Genomic DNA, 25,491 nt, shown 5'->3' with positions numbered 1-25,491 from the left:
ATTTATTTCAGGGATGAAGACGCAACGGGCAATGTTGTGCTTTTCAATAAAACCTGTCATGTTGGTATAAGAACATCATTCTACTTTATTTTATTACAACTTTACAGGCTAATTTCTATTCTTAAAATGAATTCCAATAATCTATGTGAATTTGAGCACCGTGGTTGGACCGCCCTAATGTGTTACGCACCCAATGATTATGAATGTCCGGTAAATTCAAATTATTGCCGGTCACATTGTCCACTGCCAAATTTTCTTAGTGGAAACCCTGCGTGTGTGTTGACTGGTTGTCATCCTCTCTGCCCCCCAGGGTTGGGTATTGCTAGGAAGATCCAAATCACCGACCTCCCCCAGCTGGTAGCTGCCTTCCACAGCCTGGTGGGTCTGGCTGCAGTGCTCACCTGCGTGGCAGAGTACATGATCGAGTACCCTCACTTTGCTACCGACCCGTCTGCCAACCTCACCAAGATCATCGCCTACCTGGGCACCTTCATCGGAGGGGTCACATTTAGTGGATCCCTGGTAGCTTATGGGAAACTGCAAGGTGAGTAAGGGCGATTTGGGAAGATGCATTACATTTTAAATTCTATGCTATTGGGGTGGTGGAAGCGGGATGGTGTTTTTGTTGGGAGCTGCTAGTGAAAAAGGGTAGGAATTTATGCAGTCCTAGGCCAAGCACACCATGAGTTAAGGTTCCAATTTTACCTAAGTTTCCTGTCAGCAAATGAGGCAGTTAAAATCATACTTATATTTCTCATACATATTCAACATCATGGTTCATTGGTTTGATTAATTTGTCCATAATGTTATTATTCATATATATTACACACAGACATTTTACTGAAGTTTTAGGAATTTGCTGCTCTTGGGCACCACATCTTATCCCAGGCAGCTGGGGTTTGATCCAGTACTACTAGTAGTAGACCAATAGTGGTCTGGTTGATACCTGAGGGCCTGTAACTCACTCTGCATCACCCCCTCAGTCCCCTGGCCCAGTTGTGCCACCCAGGCCCTCTTGCTCAAAGCTAGGCCAGGCGGAACCTCTCTGTTTGGCACTAATTAGCCCCTCCACCCCCAGTCATTTTCCACTTGTTCCCGAAAGCTGGAACGCATTATCCCAGGGAGCGTTCCCACTCCACAGTCTCACAGGAACCTGGAAAACCTGCTCTGATTAAAGATTAAGAGTGGCCATTTCATGCTATACTTTTTTTCTTTTTTTTTCTGGGGGGGGACTTTTGAAAGGCATTCAAAACAAAAGAAGTAAATTAAACATTAAAATGTGGCCTGTATCACAGATGGTGGAATCTAGGTGCAAGCTTTGTTAATTTGATTGTCAACATGCATTCAGTTTCAAATTAGCGTGAAACAGCCTCAGCGGCACACATTTCAAATGTAATCAAAATCTATTTCAAAACGGTAACTTTATTTCTATGCTATATTTCTATGCTATATTTGTACCTGCCTGCCCAGGGCTGAATCAGATCAGGGATTAAAAAAAGCCACTCCCTTTTTAGCCCATACAGTATGTGTCTTGTGGTTGGGGGCTGAATACTCGTAAACGAAGTACATAATAAATTAATGGACAGCACATAGTGAAATCCTGACATGCATTTAGCTCAATATCTCCATGCCTACTGTGTTCCTCTCTCCAGGTGTGCTGAGCTCCGCCCCTCTCCATCTTCCCGGGCGCCATGCTATGAATGCTGGGCTAATGGCCTCCAGTGTGGGCCTGATGATCCCCTACATGCTGGACCCCAGCTACACCACAGGCATCACCTGCCTGGGCTCTGTGTCTGCACTCTCTGCCGTCATGGTATGACCTACACGCCGTCTCTGCCCTAAACATAGAAAGAGAACGACTGGAATGGACATCCCCCATTCAAATCAATGTTTGAAGTCATGATGGTGCAGTGAAATTGTTGTGGTGTGAGGGCATTTCCTGTTCTACTAATTCTATATCTATGGCCCGGCTAATATCCACCAACCTGGATTGACCAGTGCTAAACAAAGGCCTTTGAACTGAACCTTTAGAAATAGGATGGAAGCCTTACCTATTTGTGCCATTGGGATCCTGTGCTTTAGCCCATTTTAAGGTAGGCTTAGGTTCATTCAGCTATCCTTCCATAAAATGTGCTCTCCTCTTGATCCTGCTCAACTGTTGGCCCTGAAGGAGAGTTCATTGGAAGCATTACACATAGGATCAATCCATAATATGATGATAGATGGAAGGTTAACTAAGATGATTAGGTTTTGAAGCAGCGCTGCGAGAAGGTGGTTCTGGTTAAAACTGTTGTGAATGTTGGCTGCTCAGTCCTCCATGTGGTTTGTCAGTAACAAGGGCATTTTGATGTTGGATAAATCAGTGGATATTCATTTTTACGTATACAATATCGCATCATTCTGACTGATATTAAGGTGTAGCTAAACAATCACCTGTGCCTGAGCGTGAATGTCTTTAAAAGGAAATCTGATACTGTTCAAGTCTGGGGGTTTTTATGGAGTGGATCATTACATAATGTTAGGTAGCTGGCTCTGGTTATAACTGTTCCCTGAGTTCGGTATCTTGGAGAGTAACACTAGGATGATGTCATAGAGAGCCCTTGAAATGAAAACTCCTTGTTTTGACAAATGCCTTATGAGTGGACTGAGGCCCACTGCAATCTGATAGGGGTTAAATACGCAACATTTCTACTACCTGATCAGATTTTGCTATTTTCTGTTCAATAATACTGTTTATGCCAAAATTATTCAGGAAAATGCTTACATGTGTGTTTATATATGGCCAGGCCTACTACTCTCATGTGGAACATGATCTTTGTATACCTTCTTTTGAATGGGCAATATATTAAATTTAGCAACATATGAAGGAAATGACGAATTGATGTCTTGCTTTATTAACCCCAATGCCATATGAACCTTTAGTCTAACGGTGGTCTTGTTCTCATAGGGCCTGACTCTGACAGCAGCCATCGGTGGTGCAGACATGCCGGTGGTCATCACGGTGCTTAACAGCTACTCCGGCTGGGCTCTATGTGCCGAGGGCTTCCTGCTCAACAACAACCTGCTCACCATCGTAGGCGCCCTCATCGGCTCCTCAGGGGCCATTCTCTCGTACATAATGTGTGTGGTAAGTAAGCATCCTCTGTATTTTAGAAGTATCACACACTCTATACTTTCATCATTCTATAGGATATCATCCTTCCTTCTGTCTGTATGTAGGATGTGTCACTCATAAGATAGTATGAGGTAAATAGGGAGCATCAGGCCATGACTATACAGGTAAACCTTGAAGATGCTGAAATATGCAAGTGGCATTTTCTGTGCTTCCACCATTTTCCACTAGGAGGAACTCTAACTGTACTTAAATGCCTTCCTGGCTATAATTGACTGCCTGAAGGAAACTGGGTTCATTGAAACTGCAGTTGACTCAAAAGAAATGAGCAGCTTTTTATTCTTTCCACCCCTTCTTCTCCTCTCTCCCACTGGCTAGGCCATGAACCGTTCCCTGGCCAATGTGATCCTGGGTGGGTACGGTACGTCATCCACTGGGTCAGGAAAGCCCATGGAGATCGTAGGAACACACACAGAGGTCAACGTGGACCAAACTGTTGAAATGATCAAAGACGCACAAAACATCATCATCACTCCAGGTAGTCAAAACCCAAGCACCACACACATGTACACGCACACACAGCATGAACACGGTGATACACAAAAATATGTGGACTAATGAGTGGATTCGGCTATTTCAGCCACACCTGTTGCTGACAGGTGTACACAATTGAGCACACAGCCATAGACGAACATTGGCAGTAGAATGGCACGTACTGAAGAGCTCCGTGACTTTCAACGTGGCACCGTTATAGGATACCACCTTTACAACAAGTCAATTTGTCAAATTTCTAAACCACTTGTGTACACAGGGTTCAACTTGCAAACATTTTTAAGACCTAGAGAGTAAGTGGATTGTGGCCAAAGGTCTTGTGCAGAAAGTATAAAACATGTCCTTTGCCATCCACATTTTTCAAATATTACAGAAATGTTTTCTTTATTTAGCTAACCTCTGTTGACCTTGTTACATCACCAGATAATTTGCTAACCTTCACTGGGGCACCTCATGTAGGGCCCGTCATCCATGCAGGCCCACTCCATCCCAAGGTGGTCCAAGAGCCTGGGCCATGTTTTGGAACTTATTGGACTTATTGAAGCTTTGACAGAACTCTGTAGTCTGTCTTTCACTCTCCCAACCCCTCTGAAAACACTTGTCCCCTGATGACAGCGCTCTACACATTGCTTCTCCATCATGGTGGTGATGTGAAGTGAACTCTTTGGTGAGAAGAAGTCAGCTGTATCTCTCCTGCCTGGCAGGAAGCAGGGACTGATAGTGTGGATCAGCCTGAATGTACGGGTGACTCACTCTCAATGTTCATCCCAATTAGCGATTTCTGCTAGATGGGCTAGCTACAGGGTCAAAATTGGCTTAAGTCTGTTGTAAAAATGAGCTTTTTGTTCTTAAATTAAGGTTAGGCCTTAGGGTTAGCAGTGTGGTTAAGGTGATCGTTAGGTTAAAAATCTAATTTCATGACTTTGTGGCAGTGCCAACTACTAACCTGCACCTCTTAAGGAGATAATCAGGTTAAGTTACTGATTACATTTTGGACAGGTAACTAATGGATTACATTAATAAATGAACCTAACCAACCCTGGTCCCAATTAGGGTTGCAAATGGAGGGTATATTACTGGAAACTTTCAAAGTTTACCAGTAAACTACCAGAATGTTGGTGTCTTTAATTATCTCTGGCCTTATCACATGTAAAATATATTAAATAATTAAAGATGAGGCCGGACAAAGTTGAATTACTGTTTAACTGATGCCCCGACTCACTTTTCTCCAGACATCCTACAAATATTTTTTAAATCTGATATTTTTTAGCAAATATGTGCAGCTCTTTGTTTATAAAGCGCTGTCCGCTCTCCCTTGAGGCTTTCCCAAGTTGATCCCCAAGAGACCAAACAGCCTCAGGTCACGCGCTCAGATCATTTTCGAGCCTCGGATTGGACAGTGAAACACACGCTCGCACCTGCAGATAATTAATTTCTCTCATATGGTCATGGCTGAAACCACCGTAAATTTTTACTATTTATGTGTCCATGTTAAACGTGGGAGGTCCCTCATTTTAAACAAAGTCAGTTAAATTAAATCCATGGTTATTGCATCATTTTCTGATGTATTAGAAGCGATTAATAGATGGGAAAACAATGTAATTTAAACAATTGACTGGCCAGAGATCAGGGCATTCATCAGCAAAGACGCAGTGCAAGCTGATAGTATTTTGGACAACCAAATTGAAGTCAAAATGATTGATGAAATCGAAGTGTGTCAGCTGTATGTTGATTTGCGATTCATAACTTACATTTTACCAGTACTACCAGGTAGTAGTAGGCCAACCGGTAACACCACGACGGAATGCGTATGAAGTGATGATGCGCCACCGAGAACAGCTAGCATGTCCAGCGAAGTACATCGCCAGTGGCACGCACACACTTCGTGCAGATCGGCAGGTGGGGGCTTTTTGTGGCAGCCAGACGAGACAATCAAAGGAGGATGCTGCGAGCAAAGTTACTGGGCTCGAATTTAGTCACGCTTGCTCTATATATATTGATGCTTCTAATTGTGCATGTTATAAACAGCATTTTTTTATGATGAAAGGTTATACTTTGGCTGGATTGATGTATTTTTTTTCCAATGATACATTCATTTGGCAGACCTAACATGATTAACTCTCTTTCTACAAGGCGTAGTCTGAGAGGCCAAATCATATTTGTATGAATATTTTGTTAACGCCTAGGCTATAGAGATGCATTCAGGTAATGAACTTATTATTATAATAGGATGACAAAGCTGTAAAACATTATCCTTAATATATACTGTTCAATATGAGGGTTTCAGCATGAATTATCCTTTTTAAGACACTTATTTATTTTACTATGTCTATGTATTTGTTAATGTTTTGCCGTCAAACTGGTGGCAAATATGAAGAAAAGTCAATAGTTGGAAGAGTTGCAGAGTTAATTGTTGATTTAGATGCTTTTTTCATTAATTAGGCTATTCTCTTGAACTATGGTGTATCTACTAGAAACTCATGGACTATATGGACACAGATATAAAACATGAATACTAAATGTGAATACATTTAAGTTATTCAAGTATAAATTACAAATGTTATGATAGATTGCCATATTCTTTTTTTTACTGAAGAGTGGTAATTTTGGTATATTACAAGTAGCTTTGCAACCATTGTCCCGATGGCACCCTATATTCCCTTTATTATATTCATGCCGGTAGCATACAGATAATTGTCCGTCATGAAACAATGGTTTGGTTGTTATTAGTGGGCTGTTTTCAGATTTGATAAGCCAATGAATGTGGTTTTTGTTTTGATTATCTAGGTAGCTTGCCAGCAGTTGTAGCTAACTAGCGAAGCATCAAAACGTTATACCAGGGGTGTATTCATTTAGATAGCTCATGTCCTAATGCCAGTTAGCTAACTAGCTAACGTTAGCCAAGGATACCCAAGCAGTGGTGTAGGCATTCGCGCACCACAACTCAATGTTGAATATATCCCACATTCTTCAACAAAACAATTAGTTCAATGCCAACACGAAACTTTGGGAAAATGATAACCTGATAACCAGTGTTTAAGGATGCATAACTCTGCAATGCTTTAGGCTAGAAACAAACCGTAAAAGTCTGACAATCAGCGTCTGAGCTAAGACTTTCAAAAGTCAATCAGTTTAAAAACAGTTTTGCTTTGATTTAAAACTTTAATTTGAATGGAAGTCATACTTTACAATGTAAGACTCTGTTGCAATCTAGTTTATTCAAACTGATTTTAGAGGCAGCATATATAGAAGAAGTTAGCCAGTTCACTGTATTCAGCTAACCACGGTTGGCGGTCATCAGCTATCCTTTAGCTCGAAAAGCTATCGGCAGTTTTGTACAACGCGACTCAGACCAGAGCATACCGGACCTATTTTCTCTCCATATCCCCGGATTTCTACCGCAAGCTCTGGACATTTACACCTGGATCTTGCAGCTAGCTAGCTGCTARCCGAGTGACTATTGGCTAACGTCGGTCCCGGAGCAAACATCAATTATTCCGGAGCTAGCCAGCTGAAGAGTTCCATCAGCCACTCCTGGGCTACAATCACCTATCCGGACCCATTTTACTGCCGATGCGGAGCCCCCACTGGGCCTTCATAACTGGACAACCGACGTTATCTGCCCAAGGGAGTTATCCAACTGGCCCCACCGTCGCGACGTAACTTGAAAGCCCATCTGCGGCCCGCTAATCGTTAGCTGTCTTATCGGCTGCTATCTGAATAGGTCTATCGGACAATTTTCTTGGGCCACTATAACTATTTTGCCAATTGGACTGGTCCCCTCTACCACACGGGACCCCACTAATCTACCGACGGAAACGCACGAGGTGGCTAAAAACAGACCTCCATCCTCTGCCAGCTTGCTACCCATGGCCCGGCTAGCTGTCTGAATCCCTGTGACCCCAACCAACCTCACTACTCACTGGACCCTTATGATCACTCGGCTAAGCATGCCTCTCCTTAATGTCAATATGCCTTGTCCATTGCTGTTCTGGTTAGTGTGTATTGGCTTATTTCACTGTAGAGCCTCTAGCCCTGCTCATTATACCTTATCCAACCTTTCAGTTCCACCACCCACACATGCGATGACATCACCTGGTTTCAATGATGTTTCTAGAGACAATATCTCTCATCACTCAATGCCTAGGTTTACCTCTACTGTATTCTCATCATACCATACCCTTTGTCTGTACATTATAACATGAAGCTATTTTATCGCCCCCAGAAACCTTACTCTCTGTTCCGGACGTCCTAGACGACCAATTCTCATCGCTTTTAGCCGTACCCTTATCCTACTCCTCCTCTGTTCCTCTGGTGATGTAGAGGTGAATCCAGGCCCTGCAGTGCCTAGCTCCACTCCTATTCCCCAGGCGCTCTCTTTTGATGACTTCTGTAACCGTAATAGCCTTGGTTTCATGCGTGTTAACATTAGATGCCTCCTCCCGAAGTTTGTTTTATTCACTGCTTTAGCACACTCTGCCAACCCGGATGTCCTAGCCGTGTCTGAATCATGGCTTAGGAAGACCACCAAAAACTCTGAAATCTCCATCCCTAACTACAACATTTTCAGACAAGATAGAACAGCCAAAGGAGGCGGTGTTAGCCTGCAGAGTTCTGTCCTCCTATCCAGGTCTGTACCCAAACAATTTGAACTTCTACTTTTAAAAATCCACCTCTCTAAAAACAAGTCTCTCACTGTTGCCGCCTGCTATAGACCACCCTCTGCCCCAAGCTGTGCTCTGGACACCATATGTGAACTGATTGCCCCCCATCTATCTTGAGTGCTCGTGCTGCAAGGTGACCTAAACTGGGACATGCTTAACACCCCAGCCATCGTACAATCTAAGCTTGATGCCCTCAATCTCACAAATTATCAATGAACCTACCAGGTACCACCCCAAAGCCGTAAACACGGTATCATCCTAACCAACTTGCCCTCTAAATACACCTCTGCTGTTTTCAACCAAGATCTCAGCGATCATTGCCTGCATCCGTAATGGGTCAGCGGTCAAACGACCTCCACTCATCACTGTCAAACGCTCCCTGAAACAATTCAGCGAGCAGGCCTTTCTAACCAACCTGGCCCGGGTATCCTGGAAGGATATTGACCTCATCCCATCAGTAGAGGATGCCTGGTTATTTTTTTTAATGCCTTCCTCACCATCTTAAATAAGCATGCCCCATTCAAGAACTTTAGAACCAGGAACAGATATAGCCCTTGGTTCTCTCCAGACCTGACTGCCCTTAACCAACACAAAAACATCCTGTGGCGTTCTGCATTAGCATCGAACAGCCCCTGTGATATATGCAACTTTTCAGGGAAGTTAGAAACCAATATACACAGGCAGTTAGAAAAGCCAAGGCTAGCTTTTTCAAGCAGAAATTTGCTTCCTGCAACACTAACTCAAAAAAGTTCTGGGACACTGTAAAGTCCATGGTGATAAGAACACCTCCTCCCAGCTGCCCACTGCACTCAGAATAGGAAACTCTGTCACCACCGATAAATCCACTATATGAGAATTTCAATAAGCATTTTTCTACGGCTGGCCATGCTTCCACCTGGCTACCCCTACCCCGGTCAACAGCACTGCACCCCCCACAGCAACTCGCCCAAGCCTTCCCCATTTCTCCTTCTCCCAAATCCAGTCAGCTGATGTTCTGAAAGGGCTGCAAAATCTGGACCCCTACAAATCATCCGGGCTAGACAATCTGGACCCTTTCTTTCTAAAATTATCTGCCGAAATTGTTACAACCCCTATTACTAGCCTGTTCAACCTTTCTTTTCGTGTCATCTGAGATTCCCAAAGATTGGAAAGCAGCTGTGGGCATCCCCCTCTTCAATGGGGGGGACACTCTTGACCCAAACTGCTACAGACCTATATCTATTCCTACCCTGCCTTTCTAAAGTCTTCGAAAGCCAAGTCAACAAACAGATTACCGACCATTTCGAATCCCACCGCACCTTCTTCGCTATGCAATCTGGTTTCAGAGCTGGTCATGGGTGCACCTCAGCCACGCTCAAGGTCCTAAACGATATCTTAATCGCCATCGATAAGAAACAATACTGTGCAGCCGTATTCATCGACCTGGCCAAGGCTTTCGACTCTGTCAATCACCACATCCTCATCGGCAGACTCAATAGCCTTGGTTTCTCAAATGATGCCTCGCCTGGTTCACCAACTACTTCTCTGATAGAGTTCAGTGTGTCAAATCGGAGGGCCTGTTGTCCGGGCCTCTGGCAGTCTCTATGGGGGTGCCACAGGGTTCAATTCTTGGGCCTACTCTCTTCTCTGTTTACATCAATGATGTCGCTCTTGCTGCTGGTGAGTCTCTGATCCACTTCTACGCAGACGACACCATTCTGTATACTTCTGGCCCTTCTTTGGACACTGTGTTAACAACCCTCCAGACGAGCTTGAATGCCATACAACTCTCCTTCCGTGGCCTCCAACTGCTCTTAAATACAAGTAAAAACGAAATGCATCCTCTTCAACCGATCGCTTTTTGCACCTGCCCGCCCGTCCAGCATCACCACTCAGGACAGTTCTGACTTAGAATATGTGGACAACTACAAATAACTAGGTGTCTGGTTAGACTGTAAACTCACCTTCCAGACTCGTATCAAACATCTCCAATCCAAAGTTAAATCTAGAATTGGCTTCCTATTTCGTAACAAAGCATCCTTCACTCATGCTGCCAGACATACCCTCGTAAAACTGACCATCCTACCGATCCTCGACTTCGGCGATGTCATTTACAAAATAGCCTCCAATACCCTACTCAATAAATTGGATGCAGTCTATCACAGTGCCATCCGTTTTGTTACCAAAGCCCCATATACTACCCACCACTGCGACCTGTACGCTCTCGTTGGCTGGCCCTCGCTTCATACTCGTCGCCAAACCCACTGGCTCCAGGTCATCTACAAGACCCTGCTAGGTAAAGTCCCCCCTTATCTCAGCTCGCTGGTCACCATAGCAGCACCCACCTGTAGCACACGCTCCAGCAGGTATATATCTCTGGTCACCCCCAAAGCCAATTCCTCCTTTGGCTGTCTCTCCTTCCAGTTTTCTGCTGCCAATGACTGGAACGAACTACAAAAATCTCTGAAACTGGAAACACTTATCTCCCTCACTTGCTTTAAACACCAGCTGTCAGAGCAGCTCAGATTACTGCACCTGTACATAGCCCATCTATAATCTAGCCCAAACAACGACCTCTTCCCCTACTGTATTTATTTAATTATTTTGCTCCTTTGCACACCATTATTTCTATTTCTACTTTGCACATTCTTCCACTGCAAATCTACCATTCCAGTGTTTTACTTGCTATATTGTATTTACCTCGCCACCATGGCCTTTTTTTGCCTTTACCTCCCTTATCTCACCTCATTTGCTCACATTGTATATTGAGTTATTTTTCTACTGTATTATTGACTGTATGTTTGTTTTACTCCATGTGTAACTCTGTGTTGTATGTGTCGAACTGCTTTGCTTTATCTTGGCCAGGTCGCAATTGTAAATGAGAACTTGTTCTCAACTTGCCTACCTGGTTAAATAAAGTTGAAATACATTTAAAAAATAAAAATAAAAAACATGTCAGTATATGTAACAAAGTTGTGTAGTGTAGAGAATCAGTGTGTAACAAAACAATGTATAGTGTAGAGAGTCATTGTACCACCTAAACCACTGTGAAATATATTTTCAATATCCAAGAATATTGTATTTTCAGCTGTTTGAAGCTGGTGTTCAAAACTGAAATTTAAAGACGCAAAAACTAAACTTAAGAATGGGAAGCATAGAACTAGTGCACAAAGAACAGATCTACCAGACTTACTTTCAATGAGTGACAGATTTATAATTCGTTTTATTCATCACCCCAGGACAGATGACATGACGGACAGATGGAGTGGCGATGAGATGTGGGAGGATAAATGAAAAGAAAGTAAATATAAAAATGTGGCCACCCCAGAGTAAACAAGCATGTGGGGCCAAGCACAACACAATACCCCTGGCCTTCCAACCGTCCAGCAAGGCTCAACCCTAGGGTGTCCTGACCCAGACATTAGACGGTTAGACCCTGTCTATCTAACATTGATCTAAACCACGTGCCTCTGTATACAGTGGGGGAGAGTTAGGATCTATGTATCTATTATGGAGGATGTTCTGAACCCTCAAAGTACACAGTGGTCTAACTGACTACTACAAACCCAGACTTTCTTGTATCCGAACAATATTTTCAAGCATCTTCTCCTAATTTCTCCAATTTATCTGGTGTTTATGTGCCAGCTAGTCCTGCCAGACTGAAAGGTGATCCGCAGCTTCTGAGGCCTCGTGTTATGGTGCACTGTTGCTCGCTGTGTTGTGGTCTGTCAGTGCGTCCCAGGTTCTCCATCTGACTCCAGTGGACAACACTACACCAGGCCCGAGCTGGAACCGGGGCAGTCTTGTTTTCCTGTTCACATTTCCTATAATTGGACCAGTCGCAGTCACTTTTCTTGATTGACATCTGTGGAAACGTTTAAGACTTTTCTCTTTTTTTTTAAACATGGGTCTTGTCTGGACGGGCTTGTTTTCGTTAGGAGAAAGCCTTGTGTTTGAGTCTGTATTATAAAAAAAAATTAAAAAATCATTAAGAAGCAAGAATGGACCGTAGACAGACATGTTCAGTGCAACATGCTGTGTTTAAAGCCGAGTATTTGACGGCTGTTGTGACAGGCCCATCAAACATTGTTAACAGCAATTGAGGCTTTAAATTGTCCATTTGCTTTGAATTATTGTTTCTCTCTTGGATGGTGCTAATTTCAGTGAGAGGTTTCTGAACTCTGCACGGGCCATATGACAGATGAGTGTTGATGGTCCGTATCGTGTTTGACAGGCCTAGGTTGGCTTTGGAATGGTGAAGAACAGTGAGTAAAGACTTACTTGGTAAGTTAGAAATGTTCAGCCAACCACACATACTGGAGCAATTCATGTGCTCTTACAGCTTATAATGTACACATTTTGACAATATACAGTGCCTTCCGAAAGTATTCACACACCTTGACTTTTTCCAAATTTTGTTGTGTTACAGCCTGAATTTAAAATGGATTAAATTTAGATTTTGTGTCACTGGCCTACACACACCGCAATGTCAAAGTGGAATAATTTGTATTGACATTTTTACAAATTCATTAAAAATTAAAAGCTAATATGGCTTCACTACCTCATCTCAAACACTGATTCAACCATCAAGACCAGGGAGGTTTCCCAATGCCTTGCAAAGACCGCCACCTATTGGTAGATGTGTAAAAAAAAAAAAACGCAAACATTAAATATCCATTTGAGCATGGTGAATGAAATAATATGGTGTATTAATTACTCTTTGGATGGTGTATCGATACACCCAGTCACTACAAAGATACAGGTGTCCTTTTTAACTCAGTTGCCGGAGATGAAGGAAACCGCTCAGGGGTTTCACCATAAGGCCAATGGTGTCTTCAAATCAGAGTTTAATTGCTGTGATAGAAAACTGAGGATGGATCATCAGCATTTTAGTTACTCCACAATACTAACCTAAATGACAGCGTGAAGAGAAGGAAGCCTGTACAGAAGACAAATATGAAAAAACATGCATCCTGTTTGCAATAAGGCACTAAAGTAAAACTACAAAAAATGTGGCAAAGAAATTAACTTTATGTCCAGAATACAGTGTTTGGGAAGAACACAACACATCACTGAGTACCAGTTTTCATATTTTCAAGCATGGTGGTGGCTGCATGTACGCAAAGAAGTTTCTTAGGATAAAGTAAGTACAGGCAAAATCCTAGAGGAAAACCTGGTTCAGTCTGCTTTCCACCAGACACTGGAAGCAAATACACCTTTCAGCAGAACAATACCCTAAAACACTAGGAGTTGGTTACCAAGACGACATTGAATGTTCCTGAGTGACCTAGTTAGTTTTAACTTAAATCGTCTAGAAAATATATCGCAAGACTTGAAAATGGCTGTCAAGCAATGATCAGCAACCAACTTGACAATCCAGGTCTTCTAGACTTAAGGGAAAGACTCACAGCTGTAATCGCTGCCAAAGGTGATTCTAACATGTATTGACTCAGGTGTGTGAATACTTACAGTGCCTTGCAAAAGTATTCATTCCCCTTGGCGTTTTTCCTATTTTGTTGCATTACAACCTGTACTTTAAATAGATTTTTATTTGGATTTCATGTAATGGACATACACAAAATAGTCCAAATTGGTGAAGGGAAATGAAAAAAATTACTTTAAAAAAAAAAAAACAGGATAGTGATGCGTGCATGTGTATTCACTCCCTTTACTCTAATGCCCATAAATAAGATCTGGTGCAACCAATTACCGTCAGAAGTCACATAATTATTTAGATTGCACAAAGGTGGACTTGATTTAAGTGTCACATGATCTCAGTATATATACACCTGTTCCGAAAGGCCCCAGAGTCTGCAACACCACTAAGCAAGGGGCACCACCAAGCAAGCGGTACAATGAAGACCAAGGAGCTCTCCAAACAGGTCAGGGACAAAGTTGTGGAGATGTACAGATCAGGGTTGGGTTATAAAAAATATCCGAAACTTTGAACATCCCACTGAGCACCACTTAAATCCATTATTAAAAAATGGAAAGAATATGGCACCACAACAAACCTGCCACGAGAGGGCCATCCACCAAAACTCATGGACCAGGCAAGGAGGGAATTAATCAGAGATGCAACAAAGAGACCAAAGATAACCCTGAAGGAGCTGCGAAGCTCCATAGCGGAGATTGGAGTATCTGTCCATAGGACCACTTTAAGCCGTACACTCCACAGAGCTGGGCTTTACGGAAGAGTGGCCAGAAAAAAGCATTGCTTAAAGAAAATAATAAGCAAACACATTTGTTGTTCGCCAAAAGGCATGTGGGAGACTCCCCAAACATATTGAAGAAGGTACTCTGGTCAGATGAGACAAAAATGTAGCTTTTTGGCCATCAAGGAAAACGCTATGTCTGGCCCAAATCCTACACCTCTCATTACCCCGAGAACAACATCCCCACAGGGAAGCATGGTGGTGGCAGCATCATGCTGTGGGGATGTTTTTCATTGGCAGGGACTGGGGAAATTGTCAGAATTGAAGGAAGTCGCTAAATACAGGGAAATTCTTGAGGGAAACCTGTTTGTCTTCCAGAGATTTGAGACTGGGACGGAGGTTCACCTTCCAGCAGGACAATGACCCTAAGCATACTGCTAAAGCAACACTCGAGTGGTTTAAGGGTAAACATTTAAATGTCTGGGAATGGCCTAGTCAAAGCCCAGACCTCAATCCAATTGAGAATCTGTGGTATGACTTAAAGATTGCTGTACCCCAGCAGAAGCCATCCAACTTGAAAGAGCTGGAGCAGTTTTGCCTTGAAGAATCGGCAAAAATCCCAGTAGCTAGATGTGACCTGGGGGGGTGAATAGTTATGCACTCTCAAGTTTTCAGTTTTTTTGTCTTATTTCTTGTTTGTTTCACAATTTAAAAAATATTTTGCATCTTCAAAGTGGTAGGCATGTTGTGTAAATCAAATGATACAAACCCCCAAATTATCCATTTTAATTCCAGGTTGTAAGGCAACAAAATAGGAAAAATGCCAAGGGGGGTGAACTCTGTATGTAAATTAAGGATTTCTGTATTTACTTTTCTATAAATTTGCCTAGAAAATAAATCGTTTTCACTTTTTCATTATGGGGTATTGTGTGTAGATAGGTGATCATTTGTTTTTATTAAATCTATTTTGACTGCAGGCTGTAGCACAACAAAATGTGGAATAAGTCGAGGGGTGTTAATACTTTCTGAATGCACTGTACCTGTATGACAATCCCACTATCTTTGTTTTGCAAAATAAGTCATTTTCCATCAGTACTTTGATACCATCATCCTTACATGGGCAATCTGCAGTTGGAAACTCATGTGGCATTTTATAAATTATATTCTTGAAGAATCAATGGCCATGTATCATCAATTTTAAAGTCCAAAATGGACATAGCAATCACAGATTGCTCCTTTAACAGTAACATAATTGATTGCTGTTTGCACTCCTCCAGAATCCTGCACATGCTCCCACTGAACTTCTTCAGATAAAGGGATTTGAAATCATTTCACAACTGATTTTTATTTTCATCCTTGATGTCCTTTCTGTTTATTTTACAGCGTTTGTTTATTGTTTTATAAAATAAAAGGCTCTGTTATTTTACCTCCGGTCTTGTTGAAATGAGAAGAAAGAGCTCCCCTTGTATGCAGGATTATTATCAAAACCATATTCTGCAATTTAAACCCAACCATGCAGATAAAGTAGGTTAGTAGACTTGTTTATGCCTGAGCCCTCAGACATCCTCTGTTCCTCTGGGTATCCGCTGGTCCTCTAAAATTATACTCAAACGAAAAACTTCCTAATTCCCTATTGCTGGGATATGTTGGTTTGAATAACTTTCTTGTTATCACTGTTCAGGTTTGATCAGTTTCACAGTGCCCAAATACATGTTGTCAAAACCAAAAACGGAGAAATAACATTTATTCCCGAAATGTTCAAACTGTTTATATTAGGATTCTTTGATTCTTTTGAAGCAAGTTCGATAGGGATTTATGCCCGTGTATTTTAAGCATCAAGATATCAATGTCCGGGTCAGAATCTCTGGGATTGCCTGAGTATGTTTGATATTTCTACAAGCATTTTTTTTAATCACAATTCAGATGTGGAAGTCAGTTTTTGATTTGGATTAAGACGTGCCAGTCAAAGTCAATGTAGACGGTGTTTCCCAAAGTTTATTGTGTTCCTTCTGTTTTTCTAACAGCAGTTCACAGGTTTTCAAAGCAAATGTGAAAATGTTATTTTGAAAGCTGCTAGTTTTTACGGAAGACTGGGTTCCCTCACTGTCTGTGTTCCTGTCCTTCAGGTTATGGTCTGTGTGCTGCCAAGGCCCAGTACCCCATCGCTGAACTGGTCAAGATTCTGCAGGAGCAGGGCAAGAAAGTCAGGTGAGGGTCCAGGTAAAAGGATAATCAAAGCTATGGCCCTAACCCCTTCATTACCCTGGAAAACAGATAACCAACCTTACGCTTGTTTTGAGATCTAAGTGAGAGCTGTTTTGAGATCTAAGTGCCACCTGTGCACATTTGTTCATATTCTTTGCTAGTTAGTGAGTTATAACTCATTTCTAGTCAACAGTGGCTGCTTCCAACAAGAGCACAAAATGTGTGCATATTTGAAAAGCGAGTCAGGTAAAGAGCTTTTTGTCTTAAAGGGGAAGTGTTGTATTTTTAGACGGTCTTGAATAAGCTAAGTAGCCAATAGGCAGAGCATAGCATAATTTGTCTGATTCTCTGTAATAATGGTATGGGAATAATAACTAATTTTATTTTGTAAAGTGGCTTCTTGCATCAAACATTTTCAGTCACCTTGTCTGAAAGACAAGTAGATTAGAAGGTTAATGTTAAGCCCTGCATGTATATATAATTTTTTTAAGTCTCATGGAATGTAGGCCTTGAACACCACACATTGGCTGCTACTTAGGCTGAATGATGGAACAACTATTTCCATGTTAAAATGTAATGATGCGTTTTTCTCCATTGTTTTGGATGATAGGCCACTCTGGTAGACGTACAGTATGAGCCACTGTTAAAACTGTAAACTTAAAGCGGGTACAGCCTCAGTGTTCACAGTAAACGTGCCGGAAGATGCAAAGAATTTTCACAACGTTCAAGTTTACGCTCAGCAGACCTGAAATTTACTCAGTGCCGGAAAAAAATGGAGGGAAATTGGCCCTAACACCTTCATTACCCTGGTGAAAGTATTCAGACTCTTTGACTTTTTCCACATTTTATGTTACAACCTTATTCTAAAATGTATTCGTTTTTTTTTCTCATCAATCTACACACAATACCCCATGATGACAAAGCAAAAACAGTTTTTGAAATATCACATTTATACATAAGTATTCAGACCCTTTACTCAGTACTTTGTTGGAGCACCTTTGGCAGAGATTACAGCCTCGAGTCTTTCGTATGACGCTACAAGCTTGGCACACCTGTATTTGGGGAGTTTCTCCTATTCTCTGCAGATCCTCTCTAGCTCTGTCAGGTTGGATGGGGAGTGTCGCTGCACAGCTATTTTTAGGTCTCTTCGATCATGTTCAAGTCCGGGCTCTGGCTGGGCCACTCATGGACGTTCTGAGACCGTGCTTCTACACCTGCATTGCTTGCTGTTTGGGGTTTTAGGCTGGGTTTCTGTACAGCACTTCGAGATATTAGCTGATGTACGAAGGGCTATATAAAATAAACTTGATTTGATTTGCCTCAGAGCCACTTCTGCGTTCTCTTGGCTGTGTGCTTAGGGTCGTTGTCCTGTTGGAAGGTGAACCTTCACCCCAGTCTGAGGTCCTGAGTGCTCAGGAACAGGTTTTCATCAAGGATCTCTCTACTTTTCTCCGTTCATCTTTCCTCGATCCTGACTAGTCTCACAGTCCCTGCTGCTGAAAAACATTCCCACAGCTTGATGCTGCCACCACCGTGGTTCACCGTAGGGATGGTGCCAGGTTTCCTCCAGACGTGACTCTTGGCATTCAGGCCAAAGAGTTCAATCTTGGGTTCATTAGACCAGAGAATCTTGTTTCTTGTAGGTGCATTTTGGCAAACTCCAAGCAGGAGTTCATGTGCCTTTTACTGAGGAGTGGCTTCCGTCTGGCCACTCTACTATAAAGGCCTGATTGGTGGAGTGCTGCAGAGATGGTTGTCCTTCTGGAAGGTTCTCCCATCCCCACAGAAGAATTCTGGAGCTCTGTCAGAGTGACCATCTGGTTCTTGGTCACCTCCCTGACCTAGGCTCTTCTCCCTGTTTGCTCAATCTGGCCAGGGGCAAGCTCTAGGAAGAGTCTTGGTGGTTCCAAACTTCTTCCATTTAATAATGATGAAGGCCACTGTGTTCTTGTGAACCTTCATTGCTTCAGAAATGTTTTGGTACCCCACCCCAGACCTCTTCCTCGACACAATCCTGTCTCGTAGCTCTACAGACAATTCATTCGACCTACTGGCTTGGTTTTTGCTCTGACATGCACTGTCAACTGTGGGACCTTTTATATAGACAGGTGTGTGCATTTCCAAATCATGTCCAATCAATTGGATTTACCACAGGTGGACTCCAATCAAGTTGTAGAAACATCTCAAGGATGATCAATGGAAACAGGATTCTCCTGAGCTTTATATTGAGTCTCATAGCAAAGGGTCTGAATACTTATGTAAATAAGGGATTTTTGTTTATTTTTAATACAACTGCAAAAATGTCAAAACCTGTTCACTTTGGCATTATGGGGAATTGTGTGTAGATTGATGAGGAAAACAAAGTATATTATTCATTTTAGAAAATGCTGGAAAGTAACAAAATGTGGAAAAATGGAAGGTGTCTGAATAATTTCAGAATGCATTGTAACCAAAGCTATCGCCTTAACCCCTTCATTAGATATTTTGTGTGTACAGTGCCTTCAGAAAGTATTCAGACCCCTTGACTTTTTCCACATTTTGTTACGTTACAGACTTATTCTAAAATTGATTAAATAAAAACAATTCCCCAGGAGAGGAAAGGACAAGGTTGAGGCTTACTGTAGAGAGGAAGGTGAAAGGGAGGAGAGAAGGAGAGCAGCGCAAAAGGAGGAATGTGTACACCGGAGAGAGGAGAGGAGGGAAGGGGAAAGGCTCACCGGAAGCTTTTGTAATTTTCTTTCATTCGTTTGATCTGAGGTTCCAGCAGCTGCTGCTACTTAGAGCATTTGCAGTTGATTAGAGGAGGAAGTGGGTGGCCAGAGTGGCCAGATTTTGTAGTCCCGTTCCTCCTCCCCTTCCCTTTCGGCTGGATAATTGGGTGGGGGTGTTGGGCTGCTATGAGGGCGGGACATAGGGCTGCCACTGTTTGGAGCTCTAGAGATGGATATTGTTCCTAATGTATCAGTAATATAATGTAATTCACACAGTCTGATGTTGCTCTGATTAGCCTTTCCCCCTCCCATTTCAACACTGTAACATGTGCATTATATTACATGATGTAGCTAACCGGTTACTTAACTCCGCACACTGAATACCCTTGTGTGTAGGAAAGTTCCTACAGCCACTGTATCTCTGTATCTCTCTGTGTGTGTGTGTGTGTGTGTGTGTGTGTGTGTGTGTGTGTGTGTGTGTGTGTGTGTNTGTGTGTGTGTGTGTGTGTGTGTGTGTGTGTGTGTGTGTGTGTGTGTGTGTGTGTGTGTGTGTGTGTGTGTGTGTGTGTGTGTGTGTGTGGGTGGTGGTGGTGCTCTGTGTCTCTTCTGGGGTGGTTTTTGTTGTGGTTTTGTGTGTTTGTTTGTGTTTGTGTGTGTGTGTGTGTGTGTGTGTGTGTGTGTGTGTGTGTGTGTGTGTGTGTGTGTGTGTGTGTGTGTGTGTGTGTAACTCGGGGACTGATTAATAATGGCTGGAGATCAGAGTGTCTGGGTAGAGCAGGAGAGGGGGAACGAGACGACTCAGGCAATAGGCCCTAAAATTGTCAGACTCCAGCCACCCTAGTCGTAGACTGTTCTTTGCTACTGCACGGCAAGCGGTACCGGAGCGCCAAGTCTAGGTTCAAGAGGCTTCTAAACAGCTTCTACCTCCAAGCCATAAGACTCCTGAACATCTAATCAAATGGCTACCCAGACCATCTCTCCCCCCTCTTACACCGCTGCTACTCTGTTGTCATCTTCTATGCATAGTCTCTTGAATAACTCTACCTACATGTACATATTACCTCGACTAACCGGTACCCCCGCACATTGACTCTGTACCGTTACCCCCGTATATAGTCTCACTATTGTTATTTTACTGCTGCTCTTTAATTACTTGTTACTTTTTAGTTCTTATTCGTATTAATTTTTAAAAACTGCATTGTTGGTTAGGGGCTCGTAAGTAAGTGTTTCACTGTAAGGTCTGTTGTATTTGGCGCATGTGACTACTAACATTTGATTTGATTTGAGTGAGTGGAGTGCAGCTGCTCTGATCTCTGCTTTTAATCTCTGGTCATAAACCTGCTGCTCCAGTGTCTATCCGTAGGGCCCTCTTATCCTCCATCCTCAACCCATTTCCCCTGCTTCTCAGGCCCTTAATGACCTCTGACATTAAACCAGGCCCTCAAACCCAAACCGCCCCTCCACTAACATCATGGCCCCTCCATCCTGTACTTCGGGATTTTGGCACTGAAGCCCTTTTATCTACTTCCCCAAAGTCAGATGACATCGTGGATACCATTTTTATGTGTCTGTGTGCAGTTTGAAGGAAGTTGCTAACAAGTGTTAGCACAATTGCTAACTAGTGTTAGCACAGTGACTGGAAGCATGCTAGCTGTTACCATAGACTTCCAGCCAGTGTGCTAACACTAGGTAGCAATGGCTCGCGAAACTACCTCTAACTTCCTTCATACTGGATGCAGAGACATAAAAATTCATCTGACTTTGATAATGTGCTTCATTGCCAAAATCCTGAAGTATCTCGAACTTTGGTCAATAGCCAAACTATTATACTACTTTCAGCTACAAGGGTTTCCTAACCCTTCTTGTCCTTGCATTGCCACAAGCCGTGGAGGTGAATAAGATTGTGAGATGGTGATCCTTCTCTCTTGCAGGTTTGGTATCCACCCCGTGGCTGGTCGTATGCCTGGGCAGCTCAACGTGCTATTGGCTGAGGCAGGCGTACCCTATGACATCGTGCTGGAGATGGAGGAGATCAACGAGGACTTTGCTGGTATGTTTGCTTTCACCCTCATCTATCCCTTCACGTGTTCATGTTTCAAATTACCCCATTGTCTCTGTGGTTTGCTGTGAACTAATGTGAATCTCTTTCCCTGTGTCTCAGAAACGGACCTGGTTCTGGTGATCGGCGCCAACGACACAGTGAACTCTGCAGCCCTGGAGGATCCCAACTCCATCATCGCTGGCATGCCTGTCCTGGAAGTGTGGAAGTCCAAACAGGTGAGAGGGAGGGGCCTGCATGGTCTAGAAAGAAGATCTACCATATTTCCTACACTAGTCCATTGGTTTCACACTTCAAAGTGTACACGCTTCAAAGTGGAAAAAGGGGTAGAGAATGGTACTGCAGCCCCGTCATATGCTGACTGTTACAGAATGGCTTGAGTGGATTTAATCTGGCTCTCTCCATGGTGAAAGTTAGTTTTGGAGGTTCGCTAACTTCTTCCTGGAGCAACTAACATTGGTTCAGAAAGAGGCTGTTCTTATTTTCTGTTCCAGACTTGGATGCACCCTTAGAGAGAAAGACAGGCCTCTTTTCACATGCAAACACTTGCGTGTGCACACACACACATGCATCTCGTACTCTTTGTTACAGAGGCAATAGGCCCCTACCTAGGTGTAGCTCAAGCTGGCGCAGATCTCACACGGCTTCCATTAGTGGTGACTCGCTCCCTCTGGAATTATGACATTTTTGGAGCGTCCGAGTGAAACGTTCCCTAAATGTGGGATTCATATGCCTCACCACCCTACTTTAAAACCCCTCATTTCCAAAGGTTCCCTTGGGAAATCATAGAGCTTTAAGACTACCAGCATCCCACTCCTCTACTCTGAGCTGGAGTGACCTGTGTGTTTACATCCCCTGGACTCACTGCACTACTGTTGAATTATTTATTTTTTTGTTCTTCAGTGACTCAGACACTTGAATTAATAACCTTACACTTGTAGCTCATGTTTATGTGATACTGTGTGGGGTCGGTCAGACTGTAGAGTGGGTGGGTGTGCTGGTCTGGGCTCTATGTGCAGTCTGGCTGTAGATATAAACAAACTGGGCGGTGCTCCTCTATGCCACCATAGCCAAGCTTGGCAGAGCAGGCAGAGGGCATTCCTTTGGTACTGTACCCTTGCTGGCCTGGGAGTCAGGACTGGGAGGCCCTGCCTAGAGGCCGGCTAGAGTAGGCCTGCCTGGGTGTCCCAGATCCTTACTGTAATCCTGGCCTGAACCACTACCATAGTGGGATCCATTTTTACAGTCCTTTCTCACAGGAGGGTGTTAGAGTGGGAGTGGGTGTTTGTGATTCAGTACATGCTTACTTGTGTTTTTGTAAGAATGTGTGTGTGTAAATTAAAATGTGTAAGTGTTTGTTTTAGAGTAGGTTTTGTGGGTGGGACTGTGGCATGGGAACACTTCACTGTGTCTTGAGTCACCTGGCCACTACTGATCTTCCCCTGCCTCTGAGGGGTTTCCGACGTTCCTCCTGTTGATTTTTGTGTCTTGATATGTGGCGCTTCTGTTCCAAGTATCATTCAGCGTGTCAGATAGCAGGGAGTCAAAGGCTAGTGGCTGAGAGCTCTGGTTTTACTTATTCAATTATAATGCTGCGTTATGTGCCTCCAGGCACCAAAACACATGCTCACAATCACGGGATGCTCCAATCCATTTCCCAGGACCTGCTCTTTCTCTCTGCCTAGACTGCAACTTTAGACACTAATGATGCTTCATTTTGTAAAGGGCCTCAACTTAAGTCCCCATTAGTTGTGAGACAAACACTCTTCTCCCCATTCTCCTCCAAATGGAACGCTTCCACATCCATCTCCAACTTACAGGACATGCAGGTGCAACATTTCAACCCCTGTTAAGGGTTTGTTCTTGTTTAACATCTGAAGTCTTTACCAAACTAGACAAGAGGTGGTATAGCAGCAATGACATTTGGAGCTCTAGCTAATTTGCCACATCATGATTTTGAGTTTGAAGAGAGAAAACAACTGGGTGATTGCATTGCTTTTGATTATTTGTAAACGTAGGATAGAACAACGTATCAGGTGTTTTTATTCTCAGTTGTATAAATGTCTTAGCTGATGCCGTGTGTGTGGTGTGTGCCTGTCTCTTAGGTGGTTGTAATGAAGCGTTCTCTGGGAGTGGGCTATGCTGCCGTGGACAACCCCATCTTCTACAAGCCCAACACAGCCATGTTGCTTGGAGATGCCAAAAAGACCTGCGAAGCGCTACAGGCTAAAGTCCGCGAGGCCAACCAGTGAGACGTGGCCGGTCCAGTAGGACCTGGGCCCGTCAGACCGAGGTCTAGGGCATCACACGTCCAGAGGGGGAGAGGAATGGGCACAAACAAGCTAATAGTTAGACATAGCATTAATGTTGTCGTTTCCTCTCCTGACAACAAGTTTTCCTCCTCCCTTTTTTTTCCTGAACAGTTGTTTGCTATGATGATGAGTAGGTGTTCTCTTCTTTCTCACCAGGAGCATTTTCTTCTCACCCTCTTTTTCAAAGCAAGGAAATTTGTTCATTTTCCAGTTTTATACTGTAGTTAGATTTTTTGTATTTGACCTGACCAAATCGTACCACAAGTGTCAATTTGATTTGCATTTAGCTCCTTAGCCGAGCAGCAACTGTTAACTTCAATGTAAAGCCATTGTCAGTAATAGTTAAGTTACTCTAATCACTAACTGTATATTGTTGTTTTTTCTTGAATGCGTTTTGTGGACTGTGCTTAGTGTAATGACCAGCTTTGTGATGTAGTGGTAATGTGTTACATGGGATTAGAAGCTTCCAGAAGAAGGATTTAGTGAATGTGGCTTCAGTTGGCCCTCCGCCACACAGCTAAGTTTCCCCTTTTAGCACCACAGAGATGTTGAAGGAACCTTGTAGATTTAAGTTTAATAAAAGATGGGTATCATAATATGACTGTTAGAATTTATCATCAATTGTGAGATTATGGCTTAATTTAGCATGGATACATTTATGAATTGCTGATTTGTCAAATGGTTAGTTAGAGTCCTGCCATGTCTGTGCCAAGCTCTTTCCTTATGCCTTCATCTAGACAGAATCACTGTCTGATGTTTCCTTACTGGGACCTTATACAATGCAACTCTATAGAGAAACTGACCATGACAACATCCCTACCTCTGCATAGCTTCCTAACGCGACCAAATTCGCCTTCCATTCTCTTCTTCGTAAACCATTCTCTTCTTCCACTAATACTGTCTTTCCAGACTTGTATCTGTCTTGCTATATTTTGCTTTGCATAGAAAGGTTAACATATGAAGGGTTGTTATTCACTTACACATGATGCCATAGCAGACCTAGTTGGTGTTAAATTGTCATTTGCCCTATTTCTGTCCAGTTTTCAGTCATGAGGTAAAGTAAAGAACAATTTGAGGGAAACAATTATTTTTGAAAATAATAGTTGTGAAGAAATTGCAAAAAAAAATCCCACAAGTATTTTTGTATAGAGAAGAACCTATTTGTATAATTGTTAAGGCTTACGCAGGCTTTGCTGCACAAAAACTTTCTAATGTTCTAATTTTATAATGGTGGGAGATGAATGAAATACTGTGAATGTTTTTCTCTCTGGTTTATCATGGAACATCATCCCTAAATAAACCTTGATTTAATGGCACTTGGAAAGTCAAGTCTCCACATTTTTATAGATTTTTTACCCATTTTATAGCTAGTTTCTAATGTATGGAGTTACGAGTTCTTAAAGCTGTAATAGACACTTAGAGAAATGGATGGTGGCAGTGGTGTGTGTGTGGCTGAGAGTTTGTGAGCAATACATGGGGTGGAGTTTCTGGTATGTAAGTGAAGATTTCACATGACTAGGATTGCATGCGTTTGCCATGAGGGTCACTTCATCATGTAACAAGTAGCACTCAGACACCCTGCTATCTCTGCTGATCCTCTTGACAGACATGTGAGGGCGTTCGGGGAAACCGCCTCTTGTTTGGGGAGAGGTGACGTTACTGAAATAAGGGTTAGGTGGCGGGCGTACCTTCTACTTAATGTAGTCTTTTGTTCGGCCAGCAGTATTTTTCCAGGGCCTAAG

The 25,491-nt window shown here is 42.9% G+C and overlaps 1 protein-coding gene across 3 annotated transcripts in view; it reads left to right on the top strand.

Moving 5' to 3' along the window:
* nnt (nicotinamide nucleotide transhydrogenase) overlaps positions 1-25,065 on the top strand; it is a 68,035-nt gene extending 42,970 nt beyond the window's left edge. For all 3 annotated transcript variants that reach the window (XM_070449516.1, XM_070449515.1, XM_070449517.1), the window contains 8 exons: positions 311-544; positions 1,653-1,813; positions 2,948-3,127; positions 3,491-3,650; positions 16,589-16,670; positions 21,310-21,428; positions 21,540-21,655; positions 23,543-25,065. In XM_070449516.1, coding sequence (XP_070305617.1) covers positions 311-544; positions 1,653-1,813; positions 2,948-3,127; positions 3,491-3,650; positions 16,589-16,670; positions 21,310-21,428; positions 21,540-21,655; positions 23,543-23,689 — 1,199 coding nt within the window. In that variant the 3' untranslated portion in view covers positions 23,690-25,065. The remainder of the gene's footprint in view (positions 1-310; positions 545-1,652; positions 1,814-2,947; positions 3,128-3,490; positions 3,651-16,588; positions 16,671-21,309; positions 21,429-21,539; positions 21,656-23,542) is intronic.
* Positions 25,066-25,491: the final 426 nt, after the last annotated feature.

This window comes from Salvelinus sp. IW2-2015, linkage group LG20 (genome assembly GCF_002910315.2).
Source record: "Salvelinus sp. IW2-2015 linkage group LG20, ASM291031v2, whole genome shotgun sequence".
Taxonomy (NCBI): Eukaryota; Metazoa; Chordata; class Actinopteri; order Salmoniformes; family Salmonidae; genus Salvelinus; species Salvelinus sp. IW2-2015.
The sequence above is the reverse complement of the archived record's forward strand: the minus strand, read 5'-3'. Positions and strand labels throughout refer to the sequence as shown.